Source organism: Apis mellifera, unplaced genomic scaffold (assembly GCF_003254395.2).
Source record: "Apis mellifera strain DH4 unplaced genomic scaffold, Amel_HAv3.1 GroupUN_250, whole genome shotgun sequence".
NCBI classification, from domain to species: Eukaryota; Metazoa; Arthropoda; class Insecta; order Hymenoptera; family Apidae; genus Apis; species Apis mellifera.
This window is the reverse complement of record NW_020555862.1, coordinates 24,950-38,245: the sequence shown is the minus strand read 5'-3', so window position 1 is coordinate 38,245 and position 13,296 is coordinate 24,950. Positions and strand designations below refer to the sequence as shown.

The 13,296-nt window shown below is 20.8% G+C and overlaps 1 protein-coding gene across 1 annotated transcript; it reads right to left on the bottom strand.

The window, feature by feature from the left end:
• Positions 1-1,881: 1,881 nt before the first annotated feature.
• Positions 1,882-2,764, bottom strand: LOC107965922 (histone-lysine N-methyltransferase SETMAR-like). Its single transcript, XM_026445984.1, has 2 exons — positions 2,486-2,764; positions 1,882-2,130 (listed from the first exon to the last, which is right to left on the bottom strand). Exons 1-2 carry the CDS (start codon positions 2,762-2,764, stop codon positions 1,882-1,884), a joined length of 528 nt encoding a protein of 175 aa, XP_026301769.1.
• Between the last annotated feature and the right edge of the window lie 10,532 nt (positions 2,765-13,296).

Genomic DNA, 13,296 nt, shown 5'->3' with positions numbered 1-13,296 from the left:
TTCCAATTCTTAATTATATTAATATATAAAATTATATTAATTATATAAAATTATATTAATACAATATAATAAAACTCTTGGATGATAAAATTATATTAAGAATTTCAGTGTAATAAAACTTGGCATTTCTATCTGTTTCCTTAGTTATTCTTTACATAAACGCGATTAACAATACGACATATTTGTTCGATAAGGAATGGACTGTAACATTTGTAATGCGAGATGAGGCTGAGGATGAGATATCCTTTACCAAACTATTCATTTTTGATTCCAGATCAATAACAGATGGAGCTCGCACCATATGTTTTATGAAAATCAATGCATGTATTCATGTGATATACACAAATTATAAATAATTAAACCAAAATTTATATTGTATGATTTTTTTTTCATTTAAATTTAACTCTTTAAATTTTTGCATTATGGCAAATATTGATTACTCCAACAGGACACGCGGAGAAAACATTAAATACATGAAAAATTTCGGTCTTCGCTATTCGCTATTCATTTATTAAACATTGCTGTTAATTATTCACCGTGAAATTCTCTAAATACAAAGCTTTCTAAGAATTTGGAAATCTTTATTCTAAATTTGAGAATAAATTTGAAATAAATCTTTTTTCTAAAATTAATACTTATCCTCGCCATTTATTTAATATTATTTTTTATGTCTAATTTTCTTAAAAGAATTAACATAGTATTCCATTTGTACGGATTCATTTAATTTTTCTAACGCAAAAAGATAATTTTTTGCGTCATGAAGGAATTCTCTTAATACGATGGAAAATCTATTTGATCAATGGCAGTTTTAAAGTGTATCCATATGATAACTAGAAAAATTTGCGGTTTTCTTATATCGCGTTCGTAAACTCTCCCAAGCCAGCCTTTAATTTGTTTCAGATAAATCCAAGAACTAGATGTGTAAGTAATGGAATCTCTTAACAATGCTCAAAAGCAAAATCTTTGGAAGTTTGAAGAAATTCATTATTTTGAACCAATAAAACAAACGTATCTCTGAAGTTAATAGAATCATACAGTTTCGTCAAAAATTGACAATTTTATTTGGGACAAAATTACCAATATTACTCTTGGATAGCAGCGTGCGATACAATTCGATTTTAATAAATTCTGATTTTCTTTTAGTATGTACGTGTGCATGTATCTTATATAAAATCTTCTATCACAGCTATTATATTGAAAAACACATTTTCAAACTCGTTGCGATAAGCTGTGTGTGATGATTTTGATTCGGTGTTTGCGATAATTTGTCCTTCTGCGTATATATCTCTTTTGAATATCATGCGTTATTGTTTGGATTTTTAAACTTTATTTGTAGAGCCTTGATCGAATCACACTCGTTAACTAATGTTTTAATTGAACTTGTATCTCTACTAACATAAGTACAAGAGTTTGCTTATCAAATTAGATGGAAAAATAGATCGACGATGCTAATGTTTATTACAGTTAGAACTGGGTCTCTGGTACTGAAGTAATGAAAAACTCTTTCTTAATGAAAAGGATTTTTGACTATTGTCTACTACTATTAATTGAATACTGGACTAAATTCATTTTTATATATTTATTTTTTGATTATATCCAACTGTATCCAGCTCGAAGGCTTAAATATTAAATTCTAAAACTAAATGACTTTGAATATTGTATTAGGTCTACCGGAAAGTTCTGTCCGTTTTTGGAATAAAACAAAATACAAATTTTTTCTTACCGCCAATTAACTTTATTGAATAATATAATTGCCATTATTATTAATGATTTCTTATTAATGAGCTCTGCCAGCGTGAGGGCAATTTGTATATCCCATTTTTGAAAAATGTTTCATCTTTTGATGCGAAAAATTGAACCAGTGCTTGTTTGACATCTTCTTCATTTTTGAATTTTTTGCCCGTCAAAATTTTGTAAGGATAAAAACAAGTGATAATCAGAGGGTGCTATGTCCGGAGAATATGGTGGGTGCGACAGAATTTCCCAGCCTACTTCTGCAATTTTTTGACGAGTTCCTAAAGCAGCGTGTGATCTGGCGTTATCGTGGTGCAATATGATGTCCTTCCTATTGAACATTGCCGGCCTCTTTTTTTGGACCGCTATCTTTAAATTATCCAGTTGCTGACAATACTTCTCCGAATTGAGCTTTTCGTTCGGTTTTAAAAGCTCATAATGTATCGGTCCTCGAATGTCTCACCATATACACAACATTCTCTTATTCAAAGTCAAATTTGGTTTAGAGATGGAAGGGCTAGGTTTTCCGGCTTCACAATATACCGTTTTCCTTACAATATTGTTGTATGTAATCCACTTTTCATCCCCAGTTATCATCCAGTTCAAAAAGGGTTCGAGTTTGTTCCGAGCAAGCAGAGATGTGCATATGACAACTCGATCATCCAAATTTTTCTTAATTCATGTGGCACGCATCTTGAATACTTCCACACCAATCCTATCTTCCGAATATGGTTAGAAATGTTTGTTGAGCTGAATTAAGTCTTTCTGCGATCTCCGATGTTGTTAGAAAAGGATTTTGCTCCAACATTGCCTTAACAACATCGTCGTCGATCAAAGATGGTCGCCTAGAACGTGGCTTATCAGAAAGGTCGAAATCACCTGTTTCAAATTTTTCGTACCATCTTCTACATGTCCTATCAGAAACTGTACCAAACACTTTCAATAAATTTCTACATGCTTCTGTAGCATTTCTTTCTTGTTGAAATTCGTATAAAATACAGTGGCGTAAAAGAACTTTATCAGTTGCCATGGGTATACTATCGTTTCACACTTAAGACTAATGTGAATCAACTTTATTATAGTTTATTTACGTCAGTATGTATACATTAAGCGATAAAAATATAGAGCCGAACATGCAATAAATAAACATGTACTTACGTGGTGAAAATATCATAGATTCGGATATCATAGAACTTTCCGGTAGACCTAATATAAATATGGTACCTTAACTGATTATATTATTCGACCATCTATTGTCGAGATTTATTTTAAATTGTATCATTGCTAAATTTTATGCATTTATTTATTATTTAATTGTTTTTTGTTAATAAAAATTTCTTATTACTTATAATTTTTTTTATAAAAATTTTACGTGAGAATTTTATTGTTTAAAGATAATTGTGAATGATTTGAATTGAGAATGATTTCATATCTGTTTCTTTTTATATACATATATTTCACGTTTAAATTTAGAGACTTATCTCAAAGTATTTATATATATATATTTTCATATATATATTCATATTATATATATATTCATTATCCAGTTATTTATTTCATTCATTCATTTTATCCAATTATTTCATTGGTTTTCTTCTTGCATTTTAAAAGTTATCATTTATTTGTATTATGATTAATTTCGTTTTATAATATCATCTTTGAATTTATTACACAAATCTGATTGATTTTATCATTTTTTGTTTATGTTGTTTTTTTTCGACTTTTAATATAAAACTAGATCGATTAAAAATAATTAGAAGTATTCCCGTATTTTTATAATCTTTATATAATATTGAAATTGTGAGTATTATATAAGTTCAATAAAATTATGAATTTTTAAATGTCTGACATAACTATAACAATTTATTAAATTTTATAATCAAACAGAAGAATTTCATTTTTGATTAGATCGATGTCAAAAAATTTTTTTTTTTTTGATTTCTATAATTTCTATAGTTTTACTTTATTTTTTTTAATTTATTTTATCTAATATTTTGAATTCAGTTAGTTTCAGCATTTCCGTAGAAGCAAAATTAAACTTAGAATAATTATAATATTATAACATATAATTAATATTATAACTAACATTATAATATATAATTAATAAATAATATTAATTATAAATATTTGAATATATTTCATAGATATATATGATAAATCTAACGTCCTTTTGCGATAAAAATAATAATTTATTTTCAAAAATATTTCTTGTTAATTGGAATCTTTTTTTTTAATAAATAGAGAAATAAGTCTTTTCAATTTTCCAATCGCTTTCCATAATAATTATTTCACAATAATTATTTTATACACGAAAAATTAGAAATATAAATAAAATTCAATTCAATAATTTTAAATTAATTGCTTCATTTCTTTGGTAATTGCATTTAATGTTTCGTTCAATTGTGTTTTTGATTTTTGTCAAATATTTTTCAATTTACGTTAATTTAGTTTTTTTAGATGAATTTTCTATGGAATATATTCTGGATAGAATATTTTTAGATTTGTCTTCTTTAGATGGCTATTCGATTTGTTTCCTAAATTATACTTATAAGTTATATTATCGCTTTCTATTCATGAGTTTTTAGGAATATTTTGCAATTTATATTTTGTAATTTATATTTAATTTATATTTCAAATATTTTTTTTTAAATTGATTTCAGTTTGCGTTATTGTTGTATGATTTTATAACGTGATGAGTATATTATTTATTTTTTTTAACTGATATTAAATTTTCTTTCTTTCATAATTCTAGATCCTAATTTTTAGAAGAAATGCATTTTTCTGAATTGCCCATTTTTGAATTGCTCTGATATAGCTCATCATTTTCAATGCTGTCTTATGAGACATTGTTATTGTCTAAAATAGCAAAGTAGGAGATTTTTATTTTATATAATTGTTTTGTTTTTTAATATGAGAAATAATTTTGTTACAGTTGTTTTTTTATTATAGAATCTTTATAACAGAATTTATAATAGAATCTTCATAAAGTAACTATAATTTTGATAATTACAATTTTTTATATATGATCTATTTTGCTTATAATTATTTATATTTAAGGTTAATAAAAAAATTCTGATATAATATATTGAATTCTTTCTATTTGTATGCATTTTTGGCAATATACTATTAATACTATGCAACTATTTGTTTTTATTATCTACAATATGCGGCTAAAATGTATAAATATAAACCAATCAAAAACTTTCTTTCTTATGAATTAAGGAAATTTTTTATGGATATAATTGCAACAAAAGTAATATTGATATTCATTACAATATATATGACAACAATATATACAATACAATATAATATGACTCACAATTTAATTATTGTAATTTCGGTATCGTAATCAATATATATATATTTACGTTCTACAGATTTGAATGATATATAAACTTTATATTGGATTTAAAATATTTTAAATTTATCATTTATTCATAAAGAATTTTTGTTTAGTTCATATAATTATACATTTTCATACTATCTGGTTATAGTGTTTACAATAACAATAGGAAAACTTGCATTGATACTGTCAAAGCATATATATATAAACAGTATTTAATAAATATATAATACTATTGTATTACAAGTTTTTTATTTACTACTATTGTACTTTAGAAATTAATGAAAAAACATAATTAAAATTTTTTCCTCGCAAATATTTTTCAAAATTTCAGTTCATTTGGAATGTATTTTATTTCTAAATTACATCTAACAAAAATTATTTATAATTACTGAAATTAATTATTAAATTAATTACTTAAACCTGATTTTAAATACAAATACAATTAAATATTAAGATGCATTAGCAAACAAATTATAAGTTTAAAAATAATGAATGATTAATATTTATTTTGCTATATTATTAAAACTATTATTTATATATTTATACAAACTTAATAGAATAGATAAAATAACAAACTTATAGATAAAGTGACTAAATTAAACAACAACAATTATGAACCACCATAAATTATTCATAGTCAGTGAAACAAAACATATAAAATATAACGAGGCTATTGAAGAAATATTATATATATAAAGATATAATATATAATCTGTTTGTATAATAAAATTGTAATAATTGAAAATAAAATTTTCTAATTTCATATGAAGAATTATTTTTTTACGATTTTTTTTAACAAACGAAGACAGATACGAGATATATTTCATATGTTTGCGAGCCTACAGTTAATCAGATTCTAATAATATATAATAATATCTATAATAATATTTATATAATAATATCTATAATAAAATGATATATAATTATATTATTGTATTTACAAAATATTTATATCAAATGTATTATATAATATGCAAATGTATTTGCAATTATAAAATTGACTGATTTGAGTTATGTAATGTGACTAACAATTTTTCTATTATTATCGCTATTATTATCGATATTATAATCTCGATATTCTCAAAAATATAATCTTTTTCTTCTATTTCATAATTTGTGATAATATATCATAAATTGTAGAGTCATAAATTTAACTATTATCGCTTAAAAATAAAAAATAAAAAATTAAATCGAATTATATTACGATCAATGAAGAAATAAATACAATATCTACGCATGCGTTTTGTGATTACCGGTATTTTTTGTTAATAACTCATTAACGCAATAGAATTATTTTTGTTATTTTATTTTTTTTTTTTTGAAAAAAGTTCTATATTCATATACAACAAAAAATGAAAATATTAAATGAGGATTTAATCATTTTTCAATAGGTTATGAATGTAGAACTCATAATTAATTTAATTAAAATTCATTTTTTAAATTAAATAATTAAATAACACACCTTAGAAAAAATATACGTATATAAAAAATTTTGAATATTATAAAGAAGGCTCTAGGTAAATATAACTGAAACAGTAGCTACGTCATGAATTGCAAATTAAATAACATACTGATTCTAAAAATATAATTTAAAATATAATTAAAGAAATTTTACCTTTAACAAAAAATAATCTTTTAAAAAACTTTATTAGTCAAAATCGATTGGAATAATGTGATAGCTTGATTAAAAATTTATATTAAATATTATATAATTATGATTTGGACTGTTGCAAATTAGTAATTTTCAACATAATTATAAAAAATATTATTATTATCTCGAAAATTAAAAAATAATGGTAAAACTTTATTTATAGAATTCTAACCTTATCTCAAAATTTTGATTCGATATATAATATTTAGTCGGATTATATTGTAATGCATTCAAATTTAAATGAATGGAATAATTGAAATTATAATGATGGAATTTAAAATGATTGCGATATTAGCATCATAATTATTTTTATAATATTATTGAACATTACAATTTCAATTCTTCAAAAATTATTTTACATTTTCCTATTCAAAGAATTTACGAAATGCAAAAATGATTCATGAATAAATATTAAAAATGATATTAATAGTTATTCATTTTTTTATCTAGCAACTATATTATGTTTCTATAAACAGTTGAAAAAAAAACAATATGCCAAAGTATATTTTATTACAAACATAAGAGAAATTCTACAATCTTATTTATTCTATAATTTAATTTCATAAAAAAAAAGAGTATATATGAATAAGTATTGTATATATAAATTTAAATGAATATAAAATATTAACACCTTTCCTAAAAGACCAACATATTTGAAATTTATAATTTCTTTAAGATTATTATTCTTTGTGATGAATACATACTTTAAAATATTATAAAAAAAAAAAATAATTTGATTTAAAAATCATCCTCAAAATCGATTTTGTAATTATTTTTTTCGACAGATTTCCATCAGTCCAAGAATACAAAATCAATATCAATATCAAATTGATATGAAATAATGATAAATTTTTTATACCTCTTTAAACAGAATTTAATTGTAACATTGTGAACAGAAACAAGTTTTCCTAGAATAATCAAAAATTAAAATTATCTCACTAATAATATATAAAGAAAACGCTTAAAATAATGATTTTTGAGATATTTCAAGATCATGAAAATTAGTAAAGGGAGAATACGAAAAGATAATCTTAAATATTAAATATTGAAATTTTATATTAATAATCATAGTAATATCACTTTCAATAGAAAGAAAATTAATTTTAATATCTAATTTGCTGGATATACATGTTGTTTTTGTTTAACAATTTGTAATTATTAAGCACAAAGAATCAAAAATTATAAAATTATAAAAATTAAATATTAAAAATATCATATAAAAATTAAATTTGAAAAAATTTATCTATCCATTATCTGAGGTTATTCCCTTTACTCCTTTATTAAACATTTATTATATTAGAAAAATGCAAAATTCCATACATTTTTATGAAATTACCTTGTAATTTGAAGAAAATGTTCAACAAAATATTTTCTATTATTGTAATGTTCTTCTATTGTAATCCATTATAATTACATAAAATAAGTGATTGCATGTTATATCTTATATTAATATCTTTCGTATTTCAAGTATTCATATATAGCTGATATATCTCTTTTATAATCTTGTTTATCTTATGCAATTTTTCCTGTAAAATATTTAAAAAAAATTGAAATAATATGATTTTGGAAACAATAATGATTGAAATAAATATAATGCTATGATTAATATTATAAATTCATCCATATTTCTATAATTTTTACAAAAACAAAACAATCTTCAAAAAAATTTTCAAAGTCGAATCAAAATCTTTAAAGAATTGAAAAAATTTTATGTACTTCAAGAATGTGATATAAAAGAAAAATAAAGAAATTAAATGAAGAAACAAAATTTTTTCTTATAAATATTATAAAAAAAATATTCTCTTAATGTAAAAAATTATATTTTTTACATTATCTATAGAATTATGTGAATTCAATGTGTTATTTTAAATTCTTATATTTTGAGAATTTAATCAATTTTTAATTTTGTAAAATTTAATTTTATGTAATAATTTTTTATTATTAAGCGATCATAAAAAAAAAACGTTTATAATTGAATAATTTGTTCAATCTAAATGATCTACTTTTGATTCGATTATTTTTATTAATCCATTAACAGATTTTATAAATTTAATGTAATAAAACTTTATTACAATCTCGGTTTAAAGATTTTCTATCCAATTAGAAATTTTATCTTATCTTTTTAATGTATAATATATATAATATAATAATATTGATACTAAAAAAAAATAATTACTTACTTATCATTATACCACTGTACATATTTTTTTCTAGCATTTTTCGTAATAAAAGAAAAATAAAGAAATATATAATAAAATAATAATAAATTTACTGATAGAAAATTACAAATTGATTAATAATAAATCGAGAAATATATTCACATCGATTTAGTTTCGAACAAATTCGAGTTTATTCATATAAAATATTATTTTCAAGCATTGTTGTGATGTGTATTTGGATGTGATTAAATAGAAATTTAAGTATTACTCACGAAAATTTCTTCTGTTTTATTTGTTTAAATAGATTATATTATTTTTTATCATTATTAATTTTTGGCTTCTCCAATCTATAACTATTCTTGCAAGAATAGAATATTAAATCATCGATTATTGTTAAGATTAAAATTTAGTTTAACCTCGTAATCGTTTCGCTTTTTTTTTGAGTTATTTTTTGTTAAAAATATTAAATCAATAAGAATACTATTCTATTAAATATTTAGTTCTAAAAAAATATAATTAATAATATATAATTAATATATAATAATATATTATATATATAATATAATATAATTAATAATAAAAAATAAATATTTATTTTTTTTATCAACGTTATGAATAACATTATATAACTGCACATTTGTTGAATTTATTAAATGTGAAAGGTAATGTCAATTTTGAAAAAAAATATTATTTTAGAAAATTTAAATATCATATATCTTTTTTAATAAAGCTAATATTATAAAAATCATATTAAAGTGAAATTAAAATCAATAGAAAAATATATTGAAAAAAAAGCATAAAGATCAATATTTTACAGTTTATAATGAATTAATTTAAATAGATCTTATGGCTGTAATTATTATTAACATGATCTAAAAAAAATATTTCATTATAAAAATTTCTAATATTTAATTTTCCAGACAATTTATTTTTATATACTTTTTACAGACCTTATAAGACTGGGGTTACATTTCATATTAAATCAAATTAACAATTATTATAAAAATATTTAATATCATTTATATTCTGTAGTTTATTGATAGAGATTGAGAACTATTTTTTGAGAATAATGACTCTATCAAAGTTATCGATACTCACTAAAAAAGTTTTTAGAACTAATTTCTCAGGAGTTGTTATAGTCATTATTAAATCTTGATTTTGACATCATTAAAAATATTGTATTTTGGCAAAAATATTTTTTAGAAAAAAAAGAATTATAAATTAATAAAGAAATTAAATTAATTAATTAATCATTTGAAAATTAAAAAAATATACTTGAATAAGGATTCACTTGTATAAAAATAATTTAAGAAAGTTTAAATAACTTAATATTTGTAATTACTTGATTATATCAAAAATGAAAGAAAATTGATTAAATATAAAGATATTAAAATTCTATATTGATATCGTTTTAAAAACATCATTAAAAGACATTCTATTTTTTATATTTAACAGAAAATTAGAAGAATTTTGTTTCTATATTTCTTTTCTTCATGTTTCTATCACATTACATAAAATACATAAAAAATTTTCAATCTTCATTTCATTCTTGTAAAAATTGTAAAAATATAGATGAATTTATTTGTAATATAATTATAATATTATACACTATATAAAAAGTAAGTATAAAGAATATTATATGATTCCATATCTATATGATTCTATTCCATATGATTCTGAATCAGTCATAATTCTATTTCAAAATCTAAAAGTAAAAATGAATATAAGCATGATCTTGATATAAGGCAAAAATTAGGCAAATCTTTTATTGTACCGCATTCTATTCATTGCAAAATAAAAAAGTTTCAAAAAAACTCAATGAATGATAATTCAATTATTTTCTTGAAAAAATATATTATATTTATATTATGAATCCATTTTATTTAAAATTTGTTTATATTCTTCCATTAATTTCAATAAAAGTAACATATGACATAGAAATCTAGTATATTGCTTGTTATAAGGCATCAAACAATCAATCAAAGCATCACTTCTTTGCTTGCATAAACTTGCATAAACAACATAAACTCATCTTATATGATGTTGTCTATGACAGTACCTTGTTTCTCGAAAATGTGTCCAAGAAAAGAAAAAAATAAGATACATTTATCATAAGCGAAATATCTCTAATAAAATTCTTTCATAGATTCTTTTTACTGTTTTTTACTATAATGTACTATTTACACGCTGAATTATTATCATTATTATATATATATATATATATATATATATATATATATATATATATTATAGATTTTCATTATTACATATTATTATATATTATAGACTTTTTTTTTTAATAATAGCTTCCTTTTTTTTCTTTTTCTTCCTTCTTCTATTTAAACTACACACGCACGAAACTTTATCTCATCTTCGTGTACCAATCATTCATTTAAACTTATCGGTTGAATAAATACATACATACACAAAATATCAACAAAATATCGCAATATATTTCATTGTGGAAAGATACTTTTAGAAATATCAGATCGATTATTTAAATAATGAAAAAGAAAAAGAAAAAGGAAAAAATATATAAATGTGATAATTCTGAGATATTTTTATAATACACTTTTTCTGCAACCAAAGGAAATTTAATTCTTTTTTTCAAAAGACAAATTACAATGATTTTCTTGAGACTTTCTATTCTTGCGAAAATATAATGCAATAAAAAATTTAATCTTGAATTTGAAAATCATAAACATTTTTGCTCGTATTTTTATTTATAAATCTCTTTTTTACAAAAGAAAAAATATAAATAAATTTACACTATTTTTAGCGAAAAATATTAGTGAAATTGTTCATGAAAATCAATATTTTATGTTTATTAAATATTGATTTGTTTAATAAGTTATGTAATTTAATATTAATTGTTGATCATACTATTAAAAATTATGAAAAATTTAGAAATTATTAGACTTTTACAAAAATTTGGTTTTAAATTCAGAAATATAATATCTTTTCCTTTATTTTCTTATTCTTTAAATAATTTTAAAATCGTGAGCATTTCTTTCTTTATATAATTTACCTTATCAATATGGTAAAAGTAAGAATATCTAAACTCATAGTTATTATTGATATAAATGTAAAAATAATTAAATCGACTTGATATTCAATGGAAATAGTAAAATAATAATGTAGCGATATAATGCTTATGATTATTACACTAAACGTAATTAATGTTCGTCTAATGCAAAAGAAATTTTTTGGTAATTTTTCTCAATATCAAATGATTCTAAAGTATTGTCTATTTGTTCACATTTTGCAATAATTTTTCTCGAACGCTGAACAATGAAAAAGAAAAGAAATTGTGAAAAATAATGTATAAGTTAAATAATTGTAAAGAATATGAATGCTAGAAATTAAAAAAAATATAATATCTAATGTTAATATTTATTATATTTAATTTTAATTATAAATCACTTTTTAATTTTAGAATCAAAATACAGAATTGAACATTAGATACAGACATGTCATTTTACATGTCATGTAATTTTTTATAATTCTTAATATAATGTATTAATATAATGTTATAAAATATTAGATACTGTTGTAAAATATAGTATATTTTAGAAATTTCTGTTATATATAAATTATATATAAATTATAAGTTATATATAAATATTATATTATTGCAGTTGATTTAAATGCATTAACATGATAATCTATGATTAAAATTAACCACAATAATGTTTGCTAATATTTGCAGTTCAAATACTGAAAGTCTAAACATTTATCTGAATATTTTATGTTACTTTTACAAATCTTAAAAGAAGAATAAATGCATATATGAGTCTAATAAAGAATCAGATTTAATTTATCATTTAATTTTATTCAATATTTATAATAATTATTTTAAAGTTTTATTCGTGAAAATTAGGAATTAATAGTAAAACATAAAAATTGACAACAAAAAAATCAAGATGTTATAATGAACACTATTATATATACCAATTAAAAATTTCCTTCAATGAAACATTTCTATTTCATTTAATTATGTTAAGAGATTAGATTTTAGATTTTTATTATCTTATTATTTGTCATTATATATTTTAATTTAAAAAATACTTACTTTTGTATTCGACATTCCAAGAATTATAAAAATCACGATGCATATAATGTTAATATATGAAGATAGTTTATAACTGATTTCATTGTATGCAAACCACATTTTATAATTTATATTTATTATTGTACATAAAAATACTATATATAAAATAATATATATGCTAGCGTATATTATACTCCAATCATATCGTTTGGATATCATATCATATCATATCATTTGTTTTTTTTTTTATTCAAATATACTATTAAATATACTATTTGATTAAATATACTATTTATAATATAAATATAAATAGAGCAAATATCTCATTAATGATAATGATATGTTTATGATATGA